The 26,318-nt window shown below is 47.3% G+C and overlaps 2 protein-coding genes across 2 annotated transcripts in view; one reads left to right on the forward strand and one right to left on the reverse strand.

Moving 5' to 3' along the window:
- Positions 1 to 108, reverse strand: part of ACAD10 (acyl-CoA dehydrogenase family, member 10) — an 18,269-nt gene extending 18,161 nt beyond the window's left edge. Inside the window, exon 1 of the mRNA XM_010582130.1 lies at positions 38 to 108. The gene's annotated coding sequence lies outside the window, so the exon portion shown is untranslated. The remainder of the gene's footprint in view (positions 1 to 37) is intronic.
- A 70-nt stretch (positions 109 to 178) lies between these two features.
- BRAP (BRCA1 associated protein) lies at positions 179 to 14,626 on the forward strand. The gene is made up of 12 exons (XM_010582134.1): positions 179 to 339; positions 563 to 721; positions 1,486 to 1,687; positions 2,522 to 2,711; positions 4,224 to 4,337; positions 4,826 to 4,974; positions 7,074 to 7,149; positions 7,787 to 7,925; positions 8,416 to 8,525; positions 10,169 to 10,258; positions 12,171 to 12,274; positions 13,499 to 14,626. The coding sequence occupies exons 1-12, from the start codon at positions 258 to 260 to the stop codon at positions 13,857 to 13,859; spliced, it is 1,776 nt and encodes a 591-aa protein (XP_010580436.1). The 5' UTR covers positions 179 to 257; the 3' UTR covers positions 13,860 to 14,626.
- Positions 14,627 to 26,318: the final 11,692 nt, after the last annotated feature.

Genomic DNA, 26,318 nt, shown 5'->3' on the forward strand with positions numbered 1-26,318 from the left:
CCCAGGCCAGCCTCCCCAAAGTCTCGCGAGAACACACTTGGAAATCGCGCGAGGCCGAGCGGCCGCTCGCAGCCGCCCTCCTCCCCCCCCGTCCTCCTCTTCTACCGCCGCTGACGCGTCGCCGCCGCCTTACGTCATCGCGTCGCCGGGCGTGACCCCGTTGAGGTCAAAGGGGAAAGGTGCGGGAGGCGGAAGCGGGTGTTTCATCTCCGTTGGCCTCTTCGGAGCGCGGTGGCCGGCCCCCGGTGCCCGGGCCCATGAGCGTGTCTCTGGTGGTGATCCGGCTGGAGCTGGCCGAGCACTCGCCGCTGCCCGCGGGCTTCGCTTACAGCGCGGCTGGTGAGTCTCTCCGGTCTGGTCCGGTTCCCTCTTACCGGAGGACTGGGCCCCGGTACGGGTCAGACCTGCCCGCCGTAGCGGGGGAGGGAGCTGTGCCTTGTCCGCGGCCCGCAGACGCCCCGGGGGAAGGGGTCGGGGTCGTAGTCCCGGTGCTGCCGGTGGGTGCCGGTACCGGGGCTCCTCTCCCCGCACCCTGTCCCAACACCTCCTTTTTCCTGCGCAGCTCCGGAGATGGCTGCGGAGAGCACCGGGGCGGCCCCGGTTGCTGTGCCCTCCTGTTTGGAGGGGAAAGGCCCTGGGGAGCGGGCGGCCATCCTCCACCAGCACCTCGGCCGCAGGGAGATGACCGATGTGATCATCGAGACCATCCAGCCGCAGTCAGGTACCGGCCTCGGGGGTGGGTAATGCTCTTTTTCGGGTCCGTGGTTGTCGCCCACCCCGCTTGTGTGATTGCAGAAGAGGAGCGTGACGCTTCCCAGGCGCTGGCCCCACCAGTGACAGCTGTCTGTCAGTGTGGGGATGGTGGAGGTGCCGCTGGGTTTGCGGGTCTTGAAAACGAGTACAGAAGCGAAGGAATGCATGTTGGGGTCCAGAGAGGAGAGCTGGTTATTCCTGGCAAACATTTCCCACTCAGTAAAGGGTTAGTTTATTTTGGGTATGCCATGGGCTGGTTAGTGTTTTGCTTGCCAGCGTTGCTGGCACGTAGCAATGAGACCACTCAGCTCTGCAGGTGTTTAAATTCCCTGAGAGGGGGAGGTTTCAAGACGGAAGCTCCCGAGTCGTGTCGAACACCCAAGCCACCGTCAGAGCAGGGCAGAGGAGTAGCCAGCTGCTGCGGGGCTCCCCTCGCCCTGTCCCAGTTGCTTTGTGTTGATACTAGGGCCTGTTGAGATTTCACTGGGCACAGTACAAAACTCTCCTAGCTTGATCCGCAGCACCGGGGTCCTGCCAGAGGCTCGTGCTGGGTGTCTGGCAGCTCCAGAGTTTCCCCTGGAACAGCAAAAATGAGAAGTGTGTCGTTCTGCTGCTTTCCAGGGTTGTAATTTGACTTCTTGGGGTGCTGTTGTGTACATGCGGGCTGTGCTTTGGGGACAGCAGGCGTTTCCAATGTGTCATTAATAATGTGGAAACTTTGGTTTGTAAAAGATGAAACAAAAGCTGCCATGGAAGGAAGAAAATCTTCAGAGGCTGCATCTGCTGAGGACAAAAATAAACATGATGATCAAAGTAAAGAGCGTGAGGCTGCTCCAGACTCACCTTCAAAACAGCTCCCTGACCAGATTTCCTTCTTCAGTGGGAATCCCTCAGTTGAAATCGTTCACGGCATTATGCATCTGTACAAAACAAAGTAAGAATGCTTGACTAATTGTAGCTCTAGTGGGAACAGTGTTCCTGAATAATGCCACCACCCGGAAGGGTGAGTCTGTCACCCCGAGGCTGTGGCTCCTGAGCTGGGACAAACAGGAAGGGTGACTCGCACCTGGGAGGGCGGACGGTGCCTTGTGTTAATGGTAGAGCTTGAGGTTGGCCCGTGTCTCCCAGCTGCAGCTGATGCCGCTCCAGGTGGAGAGGGCTTGACCCAGGATGGCTGTAACAGCACAAGACAGTTGTGGGTTCCTAAAAAATGACATTTGAAAGCAGCTTCTCAAGGGATCCCACAATTAAATTGTGATCTCTGGGGTCTTGGCGGCAGGCCTGAGGAGCTGTCTGAGGAGGTTTCATCCTGTATTTCAGGGATTACAATTCCACACCGTTCCCCTATAATTGCGTGAGAACTTCCATTTCAGGTCTTCCTGAAAGCTATCAGGAGACACAAAATGGGCATTTGAAATAGTAACAAACATTGCTCACTTGTTCTAGGAATAGTTCTGAGCATCTGTGGCTTGCCAACTTCAACTGTTTTTATAAAAAAACACATGTCAAATTATTCCTGACAAAACCATTGTTTATTGGAGCTCCCCAGTTTAATCCTTTGCCAAAGAGTAATAGTTTCACGTGGGTACGCTGGCTGCTTCCCATGACCCCTTGCTTCTCTTTCTTAATATTTACAAATGTGCCAAAGAGGGTTAAGATTGACAACAAAGTTATTGTAGTAACTGTGGCTGTTGGAAATGTGATGTGTCCAGCTGTGCCTTTGTCCTGTCTGAAATGACATGAAGGTGTGTCACTGTTGCCTTCTCAGCAAGATGACCTCTTTAAAAGAAGACGTAAGGCGCAGCGCCATGCTGTGTATCCTCACGGTCCCTGCTACAATGACCAGCCATGACCTGATGAAGTTTGTGGCCTCCTTCTATGAAGTAATTGAGCACATGAAAATCATCCGAGATTCCACTCCAAACCAGTACATGGTGCTGATAAAGTTTAGCTCACAGGTAAGAGCTGGAAGTCCCTTTGCTGTAGAAGAGACTGTGCTGTCATATATAGCTGCTGTTTCAGAGTGCTCTCTGGCTTTGCTGGCCAGCTGTTAGCCAAGATTGTGCTTTGTCCTCGGAGAAACAGTCCTGTCCTATTGCCCAGAGAACTCCTGGGGCTGCTGACTAGGATTAGTCCCACACCTTAACCTGGAGGCAAATGTCTGCCATGTTCTAGCTACCCTATTTCTTGTTGGCAGGATATTTAAAAAAAAAAATAGCAAGGATGCACAGTTCTCTGCTATCTCAGAGCATATTCAAAAAGAGAGTGGTGTGTTGTACTATGCTGAACAGAAAGGACCCAGCCAGTGGGGCTTCATTTGCATCTTAGGAAAGACTTGTTCTGCTTTTCTGAGGAGCTGGGTGGTCTGACAGCAACAGTCACCCCTAAAACTGAGAGCCTACGGGATGAACTGATAACCAGATAACAGTTTGCTGCTCACAGGCCTTCCTGAGCTATGTAGCTTTAAGTATTCCCCTTGCCAATTCCTTTGTGGACCCTCTCAGTTGTACCTTCTTTTCTCCCAACAGCAAATGACCTATTTTGTGGATGGGGGAGAAGTTTCCCCCAGCCCTGAATGCTGCGTGAGATATTTCCCATGCCTGTTGTACAGATGTAGTATTTGTGTGCATTTTGGGCTATTTGCAGTAGTTGCAAAGATGCATTTTGTATATCACTGTATCAAATTACATGGGCAAATATCTGGTGCTAAACAGCCTTGCATTGAAAACTTGTACGCAATTCACCCCGAAGTTCCTGTTTCTTAGGAAATTCCCTGAAGCCCTGTTCCTCAGTGACCCCTGATGGCTGTGTCTGCAGGTAGCAAAAGCAAATCTCAAGGGCCTTTATGCTTCTGGCCGGAGTGACCAGAAATATGGGATTGTGGCATTCAGCTAACTTGCCTCAATCTGGTGTGATCGTTTGCGAGAGAAAAGGTTTCAGGAGGGTACTGAGTGAAAATAGATGATGTATTTGGCAGGTTTTGTTTTGGTTCTGCCTCTTTGCAAGTGACTCTCGGGCACAGTTCAGAGCATGCCTGAATTGTGATGGGTGAAATGGATCCTTTCCCACAGCTAAATTGTCGTTCCTTTCTCTGACACAAGTATCAGTATCCTGCAGTGTGGCCCTCTTAAATTTTTGCAGAGACCAAATTTGCTTTGCAAATACACTGAAATTGCTGACAAAGCGCAAAACAGATGCTGAAGGGAAATCCGTTATTCCTGCTGAACGCTCAAATATCAGTGTAGCTGTCACTGCTGTGAACTTCACTTCTTGTCTTCAAGTGGTAACGCTAAACCCAGTGCCAAAATGCAATGCCTGCTGGCAGGAGCTGACTGGCTGAAATATCTCCTCTGGTATTATGGGGCTTGGTGAAGGGGAGAAGAGAGGATACAGCAGATTTCTCCTCCTCTTCCTCGGTTGTATCAGCTATGAGTTTTCTTTTTAACTGGCTTCTTTTGTTTTGCGCATAGGCTGATGCAGATAGCTTTTATATGGCATGCAATGGCCGGCAGTTCAACTCAATAGAGGAGGATGTTTGCCAGCTGGTGTATGTGGAAAGGGCTGAAGTCTTCAAATCAGAAGATGTAAGTTTGTTTTGTTTTCCGTGAACTTCAGAGAATTTTAGCAGGATTATTTGGACTGGGCAGAACGCTGCAAGAACTGCTTAACTGCATCAATGCAAAGCCCATTTCCCATTCTGGTGCTACTTTGGAGAGTTTGTTTAGTGACTTCATGGGCTTCATGGCTCACCACTGCAGCATCTCTGACCTAACCTGCTGTGGGTTGTAGATCTAGTGAATCTGGAAAACAGAATGAGGCTGGTTGCAGATGCAGCAGCCGTACTGAACTCGTGCTGTGATGAGGATCCTGGCTGTGGCCTATTGAATGTTGTGGATCACTTTTTTTTAATAAATTTCTAACCACTGTGTAGACTCACAGGATTACTTTGTAGTGTTTTTGTACCCTAGTGCCAGCACTAACAGGAGAGAAGTTTGACTTTTTCTTATGTGGGTGCTTAATTTATAGTGATTGGAAGGTGCCGAGCAATTTGTCTCTGCTTCTTCTTTTGAAGGGGGCCAGCCTGCCTGTGATGGATCTGACAGAGCTCCCAAAGTGCACAGTGTGCCTGGAGAGGATGGATGAATCCGTGAATGGGATCCTTACCACGCTGTGTAACCACAGCTTTCATAGCCAGTGTCTGCAGCGGTGGGAGGACACCACGTAAGAGGCTTTTTTTTATTTCCACATATAAAACTCTGTTTTGAGTGTGGTGGTTACATGCTGACAAGACTGGTTCTGCTCATCAGAGTGTGGGGGCAGGAATTACTGCCAGTTCTAATGCTCTTTTTTTCACATTAAGGGACTCCCAGAGAGAAATCTCTGCCAAAAGTAATTGAACAATGTTTCCTATGGGCCTCACTCCTAAGGCAGGAAGGGAGTTGTAGAGTAAAGCTGATTATTTTAAAATATTGTAGGATAAAAATACTGGGGTAAACAGCATTGGATGCACACACAGCCCTATTTCACTCAGTCTTGTGTGTCTGTTCAGTCATTCGTTTCCTCAGCATAGCTGAAGCTGCAACGTAGACAGATCTGCACATCTGGCTGGAGCTTAGGAGTCCTTTTGGGAGCCCTGTAGTCTTGCTGTCTTACTTAGATGCTAGGAGAGGATGAAGAAGGCTGGGCAAGAGCAGGTGTACAGGGCGACAGGACTGGAAAGTGAGACATAAAGGAGGCAGGGAAGGAAGGGAAGCGGGGAAGCAGCTCTTCTTTTTGCTACTGCTAACCCTCTTCTGTTCTTGCTCTTACCATCTTTCACAACCTTGTAGATGAGGATTTCAGTGTGTCTGGGCTCCTGACTGCAGAGCCCCTGACTGGCACCCAGGTGCTGCTATCAGTTGATCATATTTTGCATTTTTCTGGACACTGTTTCCTGTTTTACTGCACATCAGGCAGTCATAGATAACTGCAGCACAAGGCTGCTGATGTTCGCTGTGTTGTCTTCTCTGTCGTTGGTACCCATGATTGCCTGATTCTCTGATGGAGCGTGAGGAAAATTTTAGCCCTCTGTATATCATTTGTAAGCCAAAGTAACAGAATCTCAGTAAGATTAATCAGATTTGTAGCTTCAAGTAGATTGTACATTCAAGTTCATGGACTGCTTTTCTCCATAAATCAAAACCAGTTTAAATTTGAAGCAGTGGAGCTTAGCCAGTGTAGGAGCAAGATCCAAAACAGCACTTAAATATCTAATATACAATTTAAGCAGAACTTATGCTCCTAGTCTGGCAGAACGATAAAAGAAATCCCTGTCCACCTTGCTTAGGCGCCACGGAGGCTCTAAGTACCTGAATTTGTATAGAAAGCTGACTGCAATCCAATTGTCTCCTCCCTTGAATATTTCTGTAGCTTATCCAGCAGCTAATGAAAAATACATAAACAGTCCTGGCAACGGGATACACAGCCTCAGTTACCCTGCTCCCTAGCTGAGCTTCTAGTGCTTAGGGTCTGGACAAAGGTTCCTTCTGGTCTTGGGTCTTCTGTCTTTCTGGCAGCACAGTGGTATAGTTTGAAAAGAAATGATAGCAGGGTGCCTGCTACTGATTCTTTTAGGGTACAGTTATGGGATATTCTTCCTGGAAGAACTGAGACTGAATAATTCATTGGGTTGGGGTGAAATTGAAGCATCAACTCATCTCCTTAGGGTTGTTTTAAGTACTAAGGTATGTTTGCAAAGTGTCAGTACCTCCCTCTGTTACTCAGCTGTCCTCAGCAGTGTGTAGTTACAGCATCCTTCCACAACAGTGTGTAGCTGCTGCTTAAAACCCTGCAGGTAATAGAGAACTGAAGATGTCAGCTGGCAGCAGTCTGGAGGAGCAATGTTTAGAGATGTATAACACATGTATACAAGTGCTTCTTGCAATGTTTATGGCTGAGGCAGGGAAGTGTTTCTTGAGCTTGGTCATGGCTTTTTTGCTTACTGGCAAATGAGGCTGATGTTGCTGGCAGCCCCACTAATGCTCTTGGTTGCAGATGTTCTCTATACTTGGACTGCAGCAAAACCAGATCAAGCTGAGACTTTGAAATGGCTTTGGAAGAACTGTTCTTTGTTATTCTGTCACTTACTGGCTTAAAAACAGTAGCCTTGTGTAGAATGGAGGCAAATTTGAGTGGGGTAAATGTGAACTGAGAGATGCATGCATGTAGGGAGTGTCCCACTGCATAAGGCATTTACTTTGAGCTGTCTGGCTCTCTTTTTAATTACCGTAATATTAAGATGGAGCTCCTTGTGTCTAATCATGATGCTTATTGCCCTCTAGGTGTCCTGTCTGCAGATACTGCCAAACGCCTGAGCCAGTGGAAGAGAACAAGTGTTTTGAGTGTGGAGTTCAAGAAGTAAGTAGGTGGGTGGATGGTGAGATCTAGACTAGATCTGACTGCACAAGTGCTGTAGTTGCTTTTGGGGTTGATTCTGTGGCTGCTTTCAGGCTGATTTTTACCGAACAGTGGTGTATCTGCTTTCCTTTTGGGTTGGAATCAGTACTGGGAAGGGATCTTACCTCCCAGGTTTCCTGTTCTGACAAATCTTTCTGATTCTTGGAAAGAAGTATTAGCATATGAGCTGATCAGAGTGTGCATGATGAGTATGATAGCAGGCAGCTAAACTAACACTGAACTTGGTGATCACTTCTAGTCTGCACTCTTCAAAGCTTGCTTTTGTGGTCCTGCTGAGGTGCCTTATTCGTTCGTCAAGGCCATTCTTCCATCCATGCTTGTGGTAATTTATCAACCTGCCCAGCACCTGCAGGCTCGTAATTGGCTCAAATGAGCAGGTACCTCCTTCTCTTTAGCCTTCCAGCTGAGCAAAGTTTCAAAGAAGGAGGGGGGAAAGCAAACACTGTTTGCTTTCTAAGGAAGTGACTCGATGTACACAGCATCAGCAGGCCATTGGTGTCAGATCACACTTTCTCAAAGTGCTGATACCACCACTTGACAGTGTTGTATATACAGAGCTTTCTTACTCTGTTGACAGAACCTTTGGATCTGTTTAATATGTGGGCACATAGGCTGTGGCCGGTACGTGAGTCGACACGCTTACAAACACTTTGAGGAGACCCAGCACACCTACGCAATGCAGTTGACCAACCACAGAGTCTGGGACTATGCTGGAGGTAAGTGCTCTCTCTGCCCCTCTTGAAGGATGACCTTGTTTGTAAAACGGCTTTTGGGACCCCTTAGTAAGTGTACTTGTGGTAGTGTTTGCTTAGAGATTAAGGGGTTTGCATCTGTACTAATACCTTGTCTTTTGGGAACATTCATCTCCTCTCTAATAGCAAATTTTGTTGGTCTGTAGCAGATGGAGGAGGGAGAACATGATTTGGTAATGAACTGGGGCAGTCCTGTAGTCTCTGTGGAATGTGTTTGTTACTCCCTTTCCATCAATTTGCCCTGAGGTATGGGAATGGGCTGTTGTAATAAATATCCTGTAAGGTGTCTGTGCGAAGTCTGCTAAATAACAAATACATCTGTTGGCTTTCTGCCTTGCTAATATACTGTTGCAGCAGTCTGCATGGTTAATTGTGCTGCATAAAGTATTTCCACTGGTGTCAACCTGGGTGTTCTTAAGCTAAAACTCCCTGTGGTTGAATTTTCTCTCTTCAGATAACTACGTCCATCGACTGGTTGCAAGTAAAACTGATGGGAAGATAGTTCAGTATGAGTGTGAGGGAGATATGTGTCAGGAGGAGAAAATTGATGCCTTACAATTAGAGGTAAATATTTTGGCTTGTTGCACTCTGCATTGTGCTGCTGCATGGAAGTGTTTCAAATCCCAATCCAATATGACTACAGGACAATTACATCAGCTTATGCAGCAGACCTGCTCCCTGCATGTAGGCAATCATCTTCAGGCAGAAGCAGGGATGTTTTTACTGCTTTTTTTTTTTTTTTAAAGGAAAAAAAACCCCTCTTCTTGGCTCTGCAGAGCCAATGCAGCTAAGTGTAAGCTGGCTGCAGTTTCATCCTGTGTTCACCAGTAGATTGAAGATTAGCTGGTTACACTGCTACAAACACTCCGGTCATTGGAGAGAGAAATAGGTCCAAATGCCCAGACTCACTTGCCAGACCCTTCCTAGTGGGTCTGTGACTTGGCTTAAGAGCCAGGATGTGTATGGAACTGTCAATTTTAGTAGTTTAGCTTGTAAACTGGACAAGTATGTAGGAATCCATAGCTGTGTGCTTACCTTGGCTATCAAAGAAAGCTGACAGGCTCGTCTGATACCAGCCCTGTTCTGCTCCCTTCTCTTGAACAGATAATGAATTTTTTTTTTTTTGTACCTGTTGGCCAGCTTCTCCTATCCTAACTAGAAGGGTAAAGGAGAGAAACTCAGAATACTGCTCCACTGAGCAGACACACTGCAGCATGATTTCAGCTGCATTAGACACAAGGGTATGTGAGGAGCAACAGCCCATAGAGACCAGACTTTGTAAGCTTATTGCTCAAATAAATATTTGGTTGCTTTTCTGTGAATTTTCTGAGTAATGTTTAGATGCTAAACCAGCTATTCTTAACCCTTTTTTCTGGGAGGTTGGTGCTTAAAGTACGTAAGACTTCTCTGTCTAGCTTATGAGATCTAAGTATTTCTAGAGAGAATGAATCTGGCAGTGTATTTTGGCGCTCAGATATTACTAATAGTGTTCAAAGCTTTTTGCACATGTTTAATTCTGTAGTGAATGCCTGATTTGGTGCTTATTAGCCTGATGATAAGAAATGATCACGTTTTCGAACCCTCTCAACTCATTTGCAGAACCAGAAAGGAAAAGATGGGATGTAAGGCATATATCCTTGTTCTGATGCCAAAATAACATCAGAATGGGCCATACATGTTGGAGAGCAATAATTGTGAATAGTTATACACCACTGAGGATGCTTTCCCAGAGATGTTCTTACAGTGAAGCTAGATATGTGCATTTACCCTTCTGCCTTGGGTTTTGGGCTGTAAATTGGAAACTCAGCAACTCAGCCTTTGGGATCTCAGAGGCATGACAGGGATTTTCTTGTGGAGTGTAAAACTTATAGAGGTTTATTGCTACTACAATGAAAAAAATCTGTCTCCTCTTTAAAAAGTTCTTGGCATGATACTGGGTACAGCTTGGTGGAATTTATACTTGATCCTTGCTGTTGTGCTCTAAAGGCTTTCCTTGTTTTCAAGAAATCAAGTAATTTGGTTTTGAAATCAAATTGGTGGAACGCATCTGCTGGATCTGCAGTTTGGATGTATGTTCAGAAAGTCCTGTATGCTTAATTTCATCTGATTAAATTGATTTGTATATTGGAGCCCTTTGGGCTTCTTAATCGGCATAGACACCCTTACGGAAAAGTTGACTGTTCTGTGTATATCTTCTGTGTTTATAGTACTCATATCTGCTAACAAGCCAGCTGGAATCACAGCGAATCTATTGGGAAAACAAGATTGTCCGAATAGAAAAAGATACAGCTGAAGAGGTGAGCTCTGCTCTGGGTATGTGTGAACCTCTGCTGAAACAGGCCCCTGGACACTGTTAAGTTAAATGGGAGATGGAGCTGTTCAGTGTCTCATACAGCCTGAATGTTGCATGACGTGACAAGGCTTTGCATAGCCTGTTTCACTACCAGCTGAGAAAATTGGCTCCAGGATGTGTCCCTTATCTCGATGCTCAGATCTAGCAATTTGCTGCTCAGTGGTGCAGAAGTAGGTAGATTGCCACCTAGATTGAAGGTTGATTTAAATGTGCTGCTCAGGAAACTGCAGCAGTGGTGAAAACAAGTCCATGCTGCTGCAGGATCCCTGCTTGCCGATGCCATCCATCTCACACTGACGTGTATCTCTAGGGAAGGTTAGTGTACCATAGACAATATGACTTCAATTTGCTCGGCTGCAGAAAGTGGAAGCTGTCTTTCTGCTCCAAATGCATATTGATTTGCCCTTTCTTTCTGATCCCCTATCTCTCCTCATCACCCTTTGGGAAAAGTTCAGAGTCTCCACCTATAAAGCATCCTGTAGGCAGGACTGCTTCAAAATGTCATGAGCAAAAATCCAGTGAGAGTATTTTAATGCTTTTTACTCTGCGTAGATCCTTTCAACTAGGTTTAAAGTTAGTCAGAATTTAGGGCTGAGTCCTTAACTGAACTTTCTACATGACTTCTAATTAACCATTTAGTATCTGCAGTTAAGTAGCATTGTAAATATAGAAATTATGACCATTGAAATAGTAGTCATTCGTCTAAAGAACAGTCCCAGAAATCTTATAGAGGGCCCTATAAAAGGAAAAGATACAGCAAAAATCACCTTGCACGTGACCAGAAAATATGATTCACAGAGCAACTTCAAAGTGAAACAACTATGTTATTTGCCCCAAATGTGGTTTCATGTTTAAAGATCCTTACGATTTTATTCAAGGCACTTGCTCCATGTAAGTCTTGTCTGGATCAGTGCCACTATGCAGTGTATTCCATTATCAGTACTCAGGCTACTTCCCCAAATTAACCATCAGCTGCATAAACATTCAGTGATTAAGGCCGGAAGGCTTAAAACCTGCTCTGCATTGACTCTGGCATCGGTGAAGGCACCATGTGTGCTGACACTGACATTTATCCAGATTGCTCCTCCAGGAAAGCATTTTTCCTTTAAATTTCTGCTTCCACTACATGCAAGCATGCTTTTGACCCTAATATAGGGGAAACAAGTATTTCTGTCTATAAATCTCCTGTAGGTCTTATGTTAGAAGTTTTGACGTGTTCTGTGCAGTGCCTAGAGAATGAGAGCTTGGTTTTCTTCAGCAGTAGCAGTCTCAAGTTGTGAAGTAGAGGGGAAGAGGAAGCCAATGTACGTGTGTTTCTGTTTGCGTTTTGCATGAGTAAGATATTCGTGTCAGTAGGTCACTGCCTTATGACAGCAAGCTGCTGAGTCAGTGCTGAGCAAAGTAGCATGTTAATTTTCAGACTTTGACCATACTTATTTGAGGTTTAATTTAAAATGAGCAAAAGCCTGGCATTATAAAGCCTTAAGATGGAAATTTAAGTTTGCTGACAGAAAAACAGCTGAGAGAATGGCTAAATGAATGCTTAACTGCAGTCAATAAGAAGTTAAGGATCTGATGTAGCTTTTGTTTGAATGGGGTGCCTGGCACAGATAGGCAGCCTGAGTTGCTGTTCTGTGAGAGCAGCTTCCACGGCAACGTGGTTCCTTGTTGGGGTACTGCAAAGTGTAATACAGAGGGTCTTCATCAAAATTAAGCCTTTTCTTGACTCAAAGCTTTTGCTTATCTGGATATAGTAATTGGTCAAAGTCTAGAAACCGCTCCAGAGAATTGAATGTCATAATGAAAGTGCAGAGGACTTTGCTCTGTGTGAAATGCCTGTGTGTTTGTTTTTACAGATTAACAACATGAAGACCAAATTTAAAGAGACCATTGAGAAGTGTGACAGTCTGGAACAGAGGCTGAATGACTTGCTCAAAGAAAAGCAGTCTGTCGAAAGGAAGTGGGTACCGCTGCCAGGTTTAGTTCCATGCAGCCATTAAAACTCCGCACAGGGACATCCAAAAAGAAAAAATCTTGCTATTCCTGGGCAATTTTGAGCTATTTAAACTGGTATACTGAGAACACAGCTTATTTTAAAAAAAGCTCTCATTTCTGTAGGTGTTCACAAATTGAAAGTGCCTGTTGAGTGGAACACAGCTTTTGGGCTTTTGGCTCTTTTTGCATGGTCTGCATATTTAGCATTCAGTAATCCTTCCTCTGCTTGCTCAGAAGTAGATGCCAGTCTGTTTTGCAATTGGCGGATACATCCAAAGAGAAGAAAGGCAGCTCAACAGAGGCATCTCACCAGCACAGAGCAAAATGTAGATCTTAGGAAGTGCCTAGATGAAAGACATCAAGCATGGATACTCTGCGGATCAGTGTGTTCCAGCTCCCTAGGTGGGACTGGTGCTCTGTTCCTCCTAGCCCACCAGGCCCCTGGCACTGCTGCCCATCCAGCAGTCCTGGTTGGAGCAGGGGACCCAGGCTAGTGAGCTGTGGTTCATGCAGCTCACCTTGCTGAGTGGAAAGAAGTCTGTGTATGATGCCAGCAAACTTTCAGGGCAAAACCACTGAGTTGTTAGGAGCAGGGAATTGAAACATGAGGCTACTGATATCCTTGTGGGAGCATCTTGCTTCTGAGTGAAGTGGTACCTTCAGGGTCTTGTACTCGGAGTGTGGCGGGAGCCAGCATCTGGGAGTCCCTGACTGCCCTGAGCTCTCTCAGGACGCCATGTAATCGCTGTGCCCTTTTTTGCACCTATTCCCTAAGTTGTGGATGCATGTTCAAGATTACGGTCCTGTGCTTCCAAAGGCACCCTGCCTTTTGGCATTTGGTACAAGATGGAATTGCCTAACTTGCAAGGGAAGGGATTCTCCCAGGTTATGCAGTCTGAGGGACAAAGGAAGGGATTCTGCTTCACAGCATCCTGCAGGTAACACCATGCAGGCAAACAGGTGCTAGCAAGCCTTAAGCTGGGTAGAAAATCCTGGGGGGGATTTCATAGTCCTCTTGTGTTGCCTCCCCTTGCCCGTCTTTTGCTGGAAAACCAAATTCCAGGTGGTCTTGGTGGGGCTGGGGACAGCTGGGGGTCAGTTGCCCTAAGGATGGGAAATAAAAAGGATGCAGTAGTGTTTGATCTGGTTATAGTACACTGCTTTCCTGACTTGTGCTTCTATTTGTAAGGTGTTCTCAGCTGAATAACAAAGTGGCTAAACTTTCCAATGAGCTGAAGGAGGAGCAAGAACTGAATAAGTGTTTGCGAGCTAATCAGGCCTTGCTTCAGAACAAACTAAAGGAGGAGGAGAGAGTGTTAAAGGAAACCTGCGAACAGAAGGACCTGCAGATCTCTGAGATCCAGGAGCAGTTGCGGGATGTCATGTTCTACTTAGAGACGCAACAGAAAATCAATCACCTTCCAGCTGAGACCCGACAGGAGATTCAGGAAGGACAGATCAACATAGCAGTGGCATCTTCCGCCAGCTCCTCCACAGGGGGCACGGGCAAACCTTCTTCCAGGAGAGGCCGTGGCAAGAGGGGCAAATGAAAATCAGAATGCTGTGCTCCCATACTGGAACTGGCCGTGCTGCTGGTAGGCCAGGCTCACGTCTCGGGACCCTGTCTGGGAACACCCAGTTCACTAAAGCCCAGCTAGAAATTGTCTTCAGAGCTGCTCATGAAACTGGCTGCCAGTCAATGGAGGTGTCTGTGGTATTTAAAAGCATTTCACTGCACTATTTAGCTATTTTTAGGCAGATCTTAATGACCGTTTTGCCTTCCTACCTTTTCAAAGCCCCTCCTATCCATGCATTTGACTTTCTTCTTGGAGAGTGTACTGTTTTGGGGTGGGTGGGTGTGTATATGTTAAACTTTGCATTCCCCAAGGGGATGCTGTAGAGTAGGCTAGGCCCAGTGTGTAAGGCTTTTGCAGTTCTTCTCCTGGATTAAAAGTATTCTCAATTAAGAAATTATTTCATTTAATAAACAGTGTAAATTAGATTCTATACATCTCCTTTTAGTATATGCACCCCTGACACTGCAGAACTGCTAGTGCAGGAGTAGAACTGTAGTTCGGAAGTAAAAAGGAATGAGGTGTGGAAAATAAACCATCTTAGTGGTATAAGAAACTGAACAAGTCCTAAAGGCTTATAATCTAGGGTATTAAATGCTTTAAGGGACTTTGCTACTATCTCTGTCTTCATTGAAAGGCCAGTGCTTGCTGCCTTTGGGGCAGAAAGCATGAAAGTTTTATATTCTGGACACTAACGTGGTTGTTTTACAGGCATTTCTACAAATTAAATAGAGCCATCTTTGCGAAGACTGGTACATATTGCATATTAACAGCTGCCATGGTGTTCCAATCCTCCTGGAGCAGGGTGCGTGTGTGTTCCCTCTGTGAGCTGCAGTAGCGGTATGTTGGCATAAGCTCCAGTGCTGCTATCCTCAAAATGAGGGGAGGAGAATGACGAACACAGCATTTTAGAAACTCTCTTCCTACGTGCCTGTACCCAACCTTTGCGGTAGCTGCTGGCTCCTACCCACAGGGCTGCCGTCCTTGGGTCTGCAGTGGAGCTGAGCGCCCTGCCCTGCGATGGGACCCTCGCCACTAGATGCAGCTGTTGTTTCCAGTTACCGTGATCACATAGCGCTGCCTGTTGCACTCTGAAATGTGGCTCTGTCCAAAATCTCAGCTGGCAAAACTTTTGTGTTATTTGCCCCAAAGGTATGCAGATCCTGTAAGGGAAATTTGTGGACAAATCTGGGTGGTTTTTTTGTTGGTTTTCACTTAGAATATATATCAGACTTGATGCTCTGGGGTGGGAAGAGTTTTACCCTGGCTGGAGAAGCAACTGTCCTGGTTGCTGTGTTGCACTCAGCAATCTGAGCATTTAAAGGCTAATCCTTTATTAAAAATGGCTGGGGGAGTCCCGCAGTTGTCTTTTCAGGCCATAGTATGATCCTTTTCCATTGTTCGAACTGCAGGAACAGCCGTGATCTTAGTCTGTAACACTGAAAATGCAGCTCTTGACTTACCAGCTCCAAACTGGAACAAAGAAGTAAAACAGCTAGTCCTTTATTGCTAGAAGTTTGGCCAGTTGAAAGGAATGAGTTACAATAAACAGAATGACTCTCGGAAGGTGAGACGTTATAATCTGCTTCCTGACTTTATGGACTGGAAATGTTGAACTTCCTCACTTTGAAATACAGGGCGCTTGTTAGTGCACTCATTGCATCCCCTGCTTGGGTTTGGAGATCTGCCCCAATCATCTGGAACTTCGACCTTTTCTAACTTTGTAGCATGAATGTACACTAACTTTTCTAGTGTGTGGATTGTACAACCAGGCCTCTGCCTTCTGTAAATTATTCTAAGGACCTAGAGGTGTACAACACAGCTTGCTCTCCTATAGAAACTATTTTATTTAAGATATATTTTTACACCATCTAATATCCTCTGACCTTTTGCTGAAAGCTTGCTTTGTGTAGAACACTAAGATGCTGTACTGTATCTTGGAATTCATTTTCAAAAAATGTGATTGAAAATTAAAACAGTGTGCAGTATTTTTGTTTGTGTATTCAACTGGAAGCGGAGGGAGGAGATGGCAGGGAGAACAACAAAACATGTGACTTATTCTTTTTGAAGTCTTCTACTTTTTAACTCGAAGGCAAAGCTGTCCAAATGAGCTCTTTGTTGTGTTTGGGTTGGGGGGAAGTTTGGTTCAGCTGAGCTGAGAGGAGCAGATAAGGCAGGCTAATTATCTCTGGCTCATGAGAAGTGGGCAGCTCATGCAGAAAAAGCAAGGGGTGTTGAATAGTTCTGTGTTAAACCAAATTATCCTCAGTCCTTGAGCCCCCTCCAGTTTCTCCTAAAATCATCCCAGGTGACAAGGCAGCCTGCGGTGTCCACCTGGCTGTTCATTCACTGCTGTAGATCAACCAGGCTTCCCCCAGGCTCCTGCTGGGTGAGGCTGAGGGCACCCTTCCTTGCGAGACTTTCTCCACGGTGGGACCACACTCTCTCTGGCTGCAGAGCAGAAGCAGTACTGATGTGGCTTGAGCCCACATGTGGCTCGTGGTGAAGGGAAAAGTCCCAGGGAAGGCTGGTCCATGACCCTTACTCATCATCTGGCCACCCGAGTGCCTGGAAGAAGCGGTGGCACTCAGACCTCTCCAGCCGGTGGTCAAGTTTTGACATCTGCAACTCGTACAACAGGTCAGCTTTGTGGCTGATGACTCAATATCACCACAGCAGAAGGTTGTAGCAGCATAAAGCTTCCCCCAAGCACTGGACAGCTGTGATTGGCCAAGCTCCTGCTATGATTAAAAACCTTAAAATAGACTTTTGGTTTTTTTTAAATCATGAAGGAAACACATATTCCCCCCTGATGAACAGCAAAGTGGTTTTACTGTCTCTGCTGGTGCTGTGTTGGGTGGCTGGAGTGGTATCAGAGAGCTCGAGGACAAAGCCTGCCTTGGCACTTGGCATGTGGGCTACGTGGCAGTAATAGAGAGGAGATGTTCCAGCAGGAGCAAGAAATGAGGGATCTGCTCTCCCCCAAAGGGGTGCTGGTGGCCAGCACGTTCTGTGAACTTCACTGGATCCTGCTGTTCCGTCTCTGCCAAAGGTCCCTGATTCACAGGCTGGCAGAGAGGGAACAGGACAGCAGAACGACCCATGATTCTGTGTACATGGGCAGGATGGTAATGGTGAAAATGCCTGAGGCAGCCCAAGAGCATCTGATGTCAGCTCTGCACCTCTGTGGTGAGAGCACCCACCTGCTTGAGAGAGGAGGTCATTGGGGACTGCAGGAAAGGCTGCGGGATTTAACATGGCCAGGGAGAAACACAGATGGAGCAGAGTGACAGCCAGAAGTCGCATGAAGCTTGGCAGAGTCCTCCGTGCTTTGAGGATGCTGAAATGATTCACTCCGGCAGCTGTTCCCGAGCAAGCGGAGGGGAGAGGCAGTGAGACGGGGTGATGCATCGGCACGGCTTCTCGTCGGCTGGGAGAAGCAGCACCCGCAGCCAGAGGAATGGAAAGGGCTGTGCCCCCCTGCTTAGAAAGGAAATGTAGGGCAGCTCGGGGTGAGCTGGTGCCCAGGGCTCAGCTGCCACTGCTTTGCGCCAGGGATGTTCCCTGTGAGCAAATGGCAAAGTCCAGATTAGCAGGAGGCAAGAGCAGGGCTGCTCGATGGGGCTCGACTTGATGGCGAGGTGGGTGTTCCACCCACCGCCTACAGCACCCCCAGGGTACGTGCCCAAGCTCCGAGCAGGATCTGCTGGGGTAGGAGGGGAACGCAGCGCCTGTGAGACCTGCGGCCATCTGAGCTCCAGCACCCCCCAGTCTCTCTGCTGATGGGTTTCCATGAGCCCTTTCAGGGCCAGCCCAGCAGCAGCTCCCTGCCGTGCAGCCCAGTCAGCCATGGGTACCGCAGTTTGGGGAGAGACATCTGGCTGACATTGCTCTGTTTCATATGGTTCCAGGGACTCGTTAATTTTTTGGCGGGCTAATTTGCCCCTTGGGAAAAACCTGTCCCTTAACACCAATTAATCCCCTCCATGACACTGGTTCTGCTCTTTTAGGAGCTGAGGTCCTGGGTGAGGTGATGTCCCTCTGGTTTGTGCCCTAGAAAAACCTCGCATGGTGCCACTAGCAGAGCAGACCCGGAGTCACCCCGCAGGCAAACGTCCGCCTGTCCGAGCAGCTGGAACACCCCACATCCACACTGTGCTCCCTGTGCCTGAGCTGCGGCCAGCCCAGGCCCCTCCAACGGGGCACACTGCCGTCCCACCACCTGCTCTCTGCTCCGTTTACCTTTTCACTGGAGCCCAATTCCCTAAGGCCCCGTGGAAAATTCCTGCCTTGATCTGTACCAACTGACTTGTCTGTTCTTGTTTGAGCTCTGAGAAAGTCACATCAATTTCTCCTAGGCTTTCCCCCCTCCTCCTTTTTACATAAATGGGCATTTTGGTCTAATAATTGTATTTTAAAGGCAGACACATCCAGCTGGTCCACAGCAGGTCCTACACCAGGACAGCCAGTAGTATTTGGAAGAAAGTTGTGCAGCAGGGACATTTGTGTATTAATTCCCCAGCCTGAATTCCTGTACACGTTTCCCAAGGCAAAAGCCAGCTCTGTGCACTGGTTCACTTCAGCTTCCAAGGGGCAACAGCAAAATAGCAACAGGTCTGCTTGAAGCAGGAAGCAATTCATGATATTTCCTTTCATTTTAAGCCCAAGTTACAACCCCACACCTAACACTTCCTGCTCCCACACCACCCTTGAGCAAACATTATTTATAGCAGCAAGCAGCATTTATAGCTTTGCCCCTTCTCGACCTGGAAGTAATTGGTTAATTGAGTTAGACAACAAACCTCAAGATACTCACATAGTTTCCCTCCGCCTTCTCGCAGGGAGCTGGAGAGTCAAACTCCTTCCATCCCAAGCTGGTTAAAAACATCAAACACCTCAAGAGAAAACAATGTTTACTTCCCCACCAGGCAATTGGTCCCTGTTGAACCTTCTTCAGGGCCAACAGCTCCTATAAAGTTGCTGCACCTGGAGGGGTTGCTGCCTTGCTGGAGCTGGAGCTTGTTTTGGGGTAGGTGGGGGCTCTTTGTGGAGGGTTTCCTGAGCTGCACTGAGGCTGATAAGCAGCGGAAAACTTTGCTGCTCACTGGTGGGGGGCTGTGCTCTGAGCAGAGGTGTCTGAGCTCGCCAGGAGACTGAGATTTTGCTTTTTTTTGCAGGTTTAGTAACGTGATGATTTTGTGGTTGTAGAGGTTATCTGGGTTTGTGGGCTTGAGGGCAGCAGGGTGAGGATGAGCTATCGTCTTGCTTGTGCTGTGTTACGCATGTGACTTACTCCCAACCTGAGATCCCCGGGGCTGTGCCGGGCCCCGTATGTTCCTTGTTATCTGAAGGTGGCACTTCAGTGGCCATGCTTCTCTTCTGCATGCTACTGAAGCGGTTGTGCTCTCAAAAGTGCTTAAGTGGAGCTGTGAAGGCCCCGTGTTCGGGGGGGTGCAGGAGCCTGTGCTGGGCAGGGAGCTGTGGGTGCTCCACCTAATGCTAGTGGAGGTTGCAAAACATTCACAAAACCCACCTATCTGCCCCAGACCGAGCAGTCAGGCCGCCTTCATGCATTTAAGGAGGGCTTTTCCTGGAGGTAGACTGCAACTTAGCTGGTTTTGTTGCCTATTATCAGTGTCCTTATGCGGTGGCAATGGTCTTGGGGGATAATGTCAGTGTAGGACATGCTGTGGTTTTCTGGATGCAAAAATGATGTTCTTGCTGCCTGTTTGCATGCCTCTGCCTCCCAGTCACCCTCTTCCCTCGTGTCTCTATTTATATGTGACTTTGTGATATTTATTAGTCTCTATTGATGTGTGATGCTCTTAGGTGAAGAAGTGCATCCTCTTGCCATGTAAAGCAGAGGTGTTTAGGCATGTGAAGGAAACCCACCTTGGTGGGCTTTTTCTCTCTGGGGTGGTGGGAGACCCCCACTACAGGTGTGAGCAAGGTTCCAAAGGAACTTCGAGGTCTCTGTGTCTGAGCTCTGTAAACCTAAAATAAAACCACAGTAAATACCTTTACATATAAAACGTGAGTAGATCTCCTAGAACAGTTCCTCCACGCTACTGGTAATCTTAGTCCAAAGAGAATTAACATAGGCTGGAGAAACTCCTAGTGCTGTTGGCTTGAATCCATGTTCTGTGTGGAGTCCCAGTTGGAAAACCTTCTGTGAGGGCTGGAGGAGCCGAGTGGGAGATGCAGCTGAGTGAGATGGGTGAGCTGGAATTGTCCACAGGAGACAGAGATGCCGCTGCAGCCAGCGGCCCCACGCCGATGGAAAGGGAGCCAGCCAGTCTTGTCCAAGGACAGCCACGCCAAGAGTTTCCCTCTGCAAGTGCAGGGGTTGCATGAGGAGCAAAGAGGACTTTTTCCAAGCAATTCTCCTTGGCAGCTTTTGAACACGCTCCGGCTTCACTGGAGCAAAGAAGAAATCCCAACTGGATCCTGCCTGCTCAGTGAAGGAGCACTGAGAGCTGAGTGCAGCCCCAGGACCTAGGACCTCCGGGCCTCCACCTCTCGCTGACATACCCCTTCAGCTTCATCGCTAGGAGCCAAACACCTACTCCTCCTTCCAAGAAGTCAATGGGGAGGGATGAACAATGGTGGAAAAGCCAAGGTTTATAGGCAGCCAAGTGGGAATGCAGGCAGCACACTGAAATCACAGCATTTTCCTCTGCAGCGATTGGAGTCGAACTGCAGAAGCAGTTAAGAGGATTAGATATTTTTGATCATATTTGCAGCTGCACTAGCTGTAACCAGGAGGAAAAATCCAAATGCTTCGTCTTGGGAAGTGACTCTGAGCCTGGAAGGGAGCGCTCCCTCGGGACCCCGCATCTGGGTATATGCTCAGACCCGGCTGTTTTACAGAGCTATGAGGAGCTGTCATTCCTACAGCTGAAGTGGTGGTGCTTGGCTCCCTTGAAGACTCAGGCTCCTGTGGAAAACTCACTGCGAGCCAGCCCGGATGCAGGGCTCTGAGCTGCGATAATGTCTCCAAAATGTCAGCTCCCACGCAGAAGGCCTACGTCTCCCAAGTGCCACAGCCTAAACGAAGAACACTTTAGAAGCCCTGCCAGGTTTAGACCCAGATGTGAGAGGGGAGATCCCTTCCTGGACATCACTAAGAGGATTTCTTTAACAGTTGTCTTAGCACTGCAGTGCTTTAGCAAGGAAAACTAATTTCACTGTATAGTTAAGTTTCAGTGTCTTGTTCTCATGCATTTAGTGCTGTTGCAGTCCAACTAAAAATACCTGACCATTCCCTCTGAAGCTCAACCCTGCAGAACTGCTGGTGATGCACTGCCAGCACTGTAGTAGGAAGCTCCCCTGCTTTTCCCAAGGGATGCCTCCAATAAGCCCTTGGCCCTCACTGCAGGCAGGATGGGCTGAGGGGGAGTATGGGATCCATTAAGCTCTTTTTCCAGTCTTAAATAAAAACGTGGCCTTGTAACCAAGGAAGAAGGCATCTCTCCTTAACACACGTGCATTTGCTGGAAGCGCTTGGCTCTGCTCGCAGAGGCTGCCTGGGGTTCCTGCGTGGAGGGGTAGGAGTCCTTTCTCCACGGATGGAGCCTCAGATGATGCTCCTGGCTGGCACAGGCAGGTTCTTCCTGAAGACAAAATCCTGGATCTGACCCCCAGGTGTAACGTGTCAGAGGAGGGGAAAAGTTCTGCATCTCGCTTCCGATTTGCCTGATGATTTTAGCACAGAGTCTTAGAGAACAAGGGAAAGAGTGCCAGAGGTAACAAATTCAACCCTTTCCAAATGCGGTCATGTGGTAGTCATCTGCCAGAAACATAAAACAAGATCATAATCCTAAATTTGTCCTTTGAATGTACCTGTGCCTGTTCTGTAGTAGTTCCCTTCTAATCCCCAGGGATTAATACTGAAGTGCATCGAAACATCTGAGGTGAAGGGGCATGGTGGAAATTCCTTGCGGGCTGGTGATAATAACTGAAAGCTGCTCTGTGAAGCAAACCTGAGGCTGACTTGGTTTTTAATGGACATCTGTCTGTAGGGGGAAAAAATGCCATGGCAACTGGCTTTCTTGTTGGCATGCCTGTCTCAGCGAAGGGACGGGGAGAGGATGGGTATTGGCGGGTCTGTGTAGCTGCGCTTGGGAAACGTGGAGGTACAGCTTGACGAGGCTGTGAGGCAAAGGTTGTTTATGCTCTGTGAGCACCAGATCTTGAGGGATTTAAGAGCTAAATCTTGGCATAACGATTGCTTTGTGTGCTGCTGCTTAGCAGGAGCTAGGCTGGCTTCCTCCCCCTCCCTTTTGTAAAAATGTGAAGTCTAAAAGTGTAAAGTGCTTGGTTGAAGGTTGCCTGGAAGTTTGCTGGGCAGAGTTGGTGTCTCCCAGTTTGCAGCTCTGTCCTAAAACAATTGCTACGGAGCTAGAACATCGCTGTACAGGTCCTGGAGCTTTGCCTCCCGAGGAAGGAAATGCCCTTGTTTAGTGTCTGAGGCCAATGGAAAATGAGATCGAGGTTCATTAAAATGTTGGTTATAGGTAAAACAAGCTCTGGCACTTCTGTACCTCTCTCCTGAGCTCTGTGGACGTTAGCATTTCCCTTCATCTCCTGTTGGTTGCAGGAGAAGCAGCTGGCACACATGGCTCAGCAGGCACGTCTGTTATCTGCACCCTCTCTGAACTGAGCTGGAGGGGGACGCTGGTGGGCTGAGAGAAATTGGAAAGAAATAGTTATAAAAGTGCAAGTGCGGATCAAAAACTGCGTCTGGTGGGAGCTGGTCTCTGCTTGGAACTGAGCTGTGAATTCGAGGGGCTGCAGGTAACGAGAAGACACTACGCAGAGACTAGGGTGAGGAGGAAAGGCAGATGTAGGCAGCAGTTGGCCCACCTGGTCAGTTTGGAGCTTTGGGCTTTGGTTTTGCTCGTTGTCATGTACGTACCTCTTTCTGGTTCAGCCAGTAGTGCATTCATCAGTTAAAACTGATGGCAGCTTTGCTGATGAGCTAATATTGTATCTCTCTGGGAAGTGCTTCTCATGTGTTAGAGTACCTGATTTGTTTTCCTAATGTCTTTCCAAGTGTTTGGAGATCACTGTGCCCATAACACTGGTCACAAAGCTTTAGTCTCCAAGAAGAGGGTTAGGGATAATGGGACTAAATGGCAGAAGTCTTCAGGGAAGAGAAAACACATGTGTAGAAATGCTCAGTTCTGTGAGCTTCTCTAGCAGCCAATTTGGCTTAAAATAAATGCCGAGTGCCTGTGTCAGTTGCCCCTCCATAGGCATGTGCATTTCATCTTGTTGAATGCTGTTGAGGATCACCCTGGGTAGCTCAAGGAAGAGAGCACAACACCTAACAGCAGGTTAGATCAAGGAAATGTTACATCACGTAGCACTTCCTGGTAAGTAATGATATTATCAGACTCATTCATCTTCGTATGCAAATACAGCCTGCACATGTAGTCACAAATCTGAATGAAAATATAGTCTTGAAAAAGAGCAGCTCTAACCTGGAACGTGGACAGGAAGGGCAAAACAGAACATGCTTCTCCATTAGAAATCTTTGCTTTTCTTTCTTGACCACGGATCAGATGACTTTGAATCCTGAACATTTCTACAACTAGACGACTGCACCCTTTGTCACAACCTCATCTGCAACCAAACTAGTAGCTGTAATGGTAGGGAATAGCAAAAAAAAGTGAGGAATTGATAGAGCCAAACCATAAAGTAATAAATACAGAATATTGGGAATGGCAGGCTACCAAAGGACATATGCAGGTAAAGGGAATGATGTGCCATAACGGCAGTATAATCCCATTATGCTGGAAATTTGGGTAGTCCGCTGTAGACGTGTGTTCACAACAGAAAGGTGAGGAGCAGTGTCTGTGCGGGCAACCACCGAAGAAGCTGGCTGCCACTGAAAACTAATCTGCACGTTCTCTGGTGGTCATTACTGCTGGAGCTATTTTAATTTGGTCAATTCTTCTATATTTACTTTTAATGTGTTTTTTTTACAAAGATGCTCGACAAACAAAAAAGGGAGGACACAATGAAAGCGAAACAGAGCTTAACAAAACAAAGAATACATTCAAGGAGAAAACAAGTCAAACTGCAACTGCACTTGAGTCATTACTGCAGACGTGAACACGAGTCTTATTCATATGCTGCTTTCCAAGCACGTAATGTCACCCCAAAATGTAGTTTCGTGTGTTTGTATGATGTCTTAGAAACCATTTCTGCCCGTAGAACTTATTTCTGTATTTTTGACATCCTTGAATATCAAGGGCTCCATCTTTGCCAGCAGGACCCCACAGCATGGCTGCCACTTCAAAACGCTGCAGGCTCTTTAATAGTTCTTAACCTTTAGCCACATAAATAGTGACTAATTGCTCTGCACTGTAAACATTCTTAGCTGAAAAAGCATTGAAGTAATGTCCTTTAAAAAACCCCAACTATTAAGTGACCTGGATATGTTATACTCAGTCTCTTATCAGACCTCCTTGTGCTTTTTCTTGGTAACTTTCTTTTAAAATGCAAAGCACACTGATGAAACACACTGTCGAGTAAGTAATTTTTTGCTAGCTGTAGCTTGCTTAAGTTTGTTTCAAGGTGTGTTTTGGGTCTTCAAGTTCCTTTCCTGCTGCATTTCTCCTAGTGTGGTAGCACTTGGAGGCCCTCCACTTGAGGTCCAGTAGGACCAATCAAAAGATAGAGAAGACCTTATAAACAGTACCCTAAAGAGTTTGGTTAAATGCAGGGGTGGTTTTACATATATATATGTGTGTGTGTGTGTGTGCGTATATATTAAAAAAAAAAAAAAAGTCTTTCCTTAGCTTCTCTTAGGTAATGTTAGTTATCCCATCACACGCAGTGAAACAAACTTTGGCTTTTACAGTAAATGGTCCTAAAATCTGTGCTGGTGGTAGCATGAGCTGTTTTCAGCTCTGCAGGTGCTAATGTCTCCTACAGAAAATCTTAAGTCTGCAGAAATCCTTGATATCCTTTTCTCTCGGTTCCGTAGCTCTGCAATAGGAAAGTGTCTTGTGAGTTCACTAAAATGATTGAAAAATGTAGTTTCCTTAAAACCACTGGCTCTCTTTAGGGCAAGTATTTTAAACGGAAAAATTCTTTGTGCTGAGCCCATTTTGGCTAGTATCTGTCATCCAACCTAATAATGTGTTAACCACAAGGTTATTTGGGCCTGTAAGGTAAGACAAAACAAGCAGTTTAACAGTCAAAAGTGTAGGGAAAAATGCTAATTTAAGCAAGCTGTTAAATATTTGTTATCTTTTTACCATTGTGTGTTGCCACCCACAACTCTTCCAACCGCATGGGAAAGCTGTTGCTTTACAAGCAAGGTGTATAAATAATGCCTGCCTAACAGCACTGCTCCTTTTTATTACATTTGAATCCTGTGGGATTTCTAGAGCATTTCTATGAATAGATTAAACTCTGAGCATTTTGAGTAACCATGGCTATAAATCAATTTAGCTCTTGGTTTTCAAGTTACATCTGCTCTTACTTATCCTGTATGTACGTAGATTTTTAACAGGACAGACCAGGCTTTATTTTCACGTATTGGTACGAGTCGGTGAAACCACCGCTCTGCATAAAGCAGGTACCACGAACATGGCAGAGCAGAAGTCGCTGCACCTTAAGATTTCTGCAGGAAGCCTGGTGATGGCGGATAAGTGACAACACGGAGTGATGGCAGAACTGGCATCTTGGGCTCGAATATTCTGTCAGTGCAATGCAGATTTTAATTTCTTTGGACTGCAGCGATCTGGGCGGGGTGGGGGTGGGGGGAGAACCAACCCAAAAAATCTGTAATACTGAGGGGTTCTCAGCAAGGAACGTGGCAATCCCTTTGGCCCCATCTTGCTTTCCTGTAGCCGCTCCACTAGTAGGAGGGCCGTGGGATGTAAGTGTTTACTGGCGATCGTTCAGTATCTCTGCGGTTAAAGGTAGGAGCCGGTCTGCAGCTTGGCTACTTAGCACCGGGGGGCTGGGGTTCTCCATTTCGCCTTTCACAGCTAGTCGGCGGCTCGGCCATTTTTATTTTTTTGTCTCCTCCTGAATTTTGGTGTCTCTCTTACGTCTGGTTTCTTTTCAACGCTGCACTGCTAGGCCGAGCCCGCCGTCCTCCCGCTCCGGCTCGCTGGCGGGCCCCGGGGGAGGCCGAACGGGGCCGGGCGGGCAGCAGCAGGCCCGGGCGGGGCCGGCCCGGCCAGGCCTCGGCCTGCGGACCGGCCCGGGAAGAAGGCCGCAACCCAGAGCCTTGCGCCGCCGGGCGAGGCGGAACGTTCCCCTCAGGGGCCGGGGCCTGTGAGCCGGCCGCCCTCCCTCCGTCCCTCTCCCTCTCCACCCGCAGAGCGGCCGCGCCGGGGGTCTCCGCCCGGTTGGCACCGGCTCGGGTTTGCCCTTGCGGCTACCGCGGGCGTGAGCTGAAGGCGCGGGCGG

This window comes from Haliaeetus leucocephalus, unplaced genomic scaffold, assembly GCF_000737465.1.
Source record: "Haliaeetus leucocephalus isolate CR32 unplaced genomic scaffold, Haliaeetus_leucocephalus-4.0 Scaffold840, whole genome shotgun sequence".
Taxonomy (NCBI): domain Eukaryota; kingdom Metazoa; phylum Chordata; class Aves; order Accipitriformes; family Accipitridae; genus Haliaeetus; species Haliaeetus leucocephalus.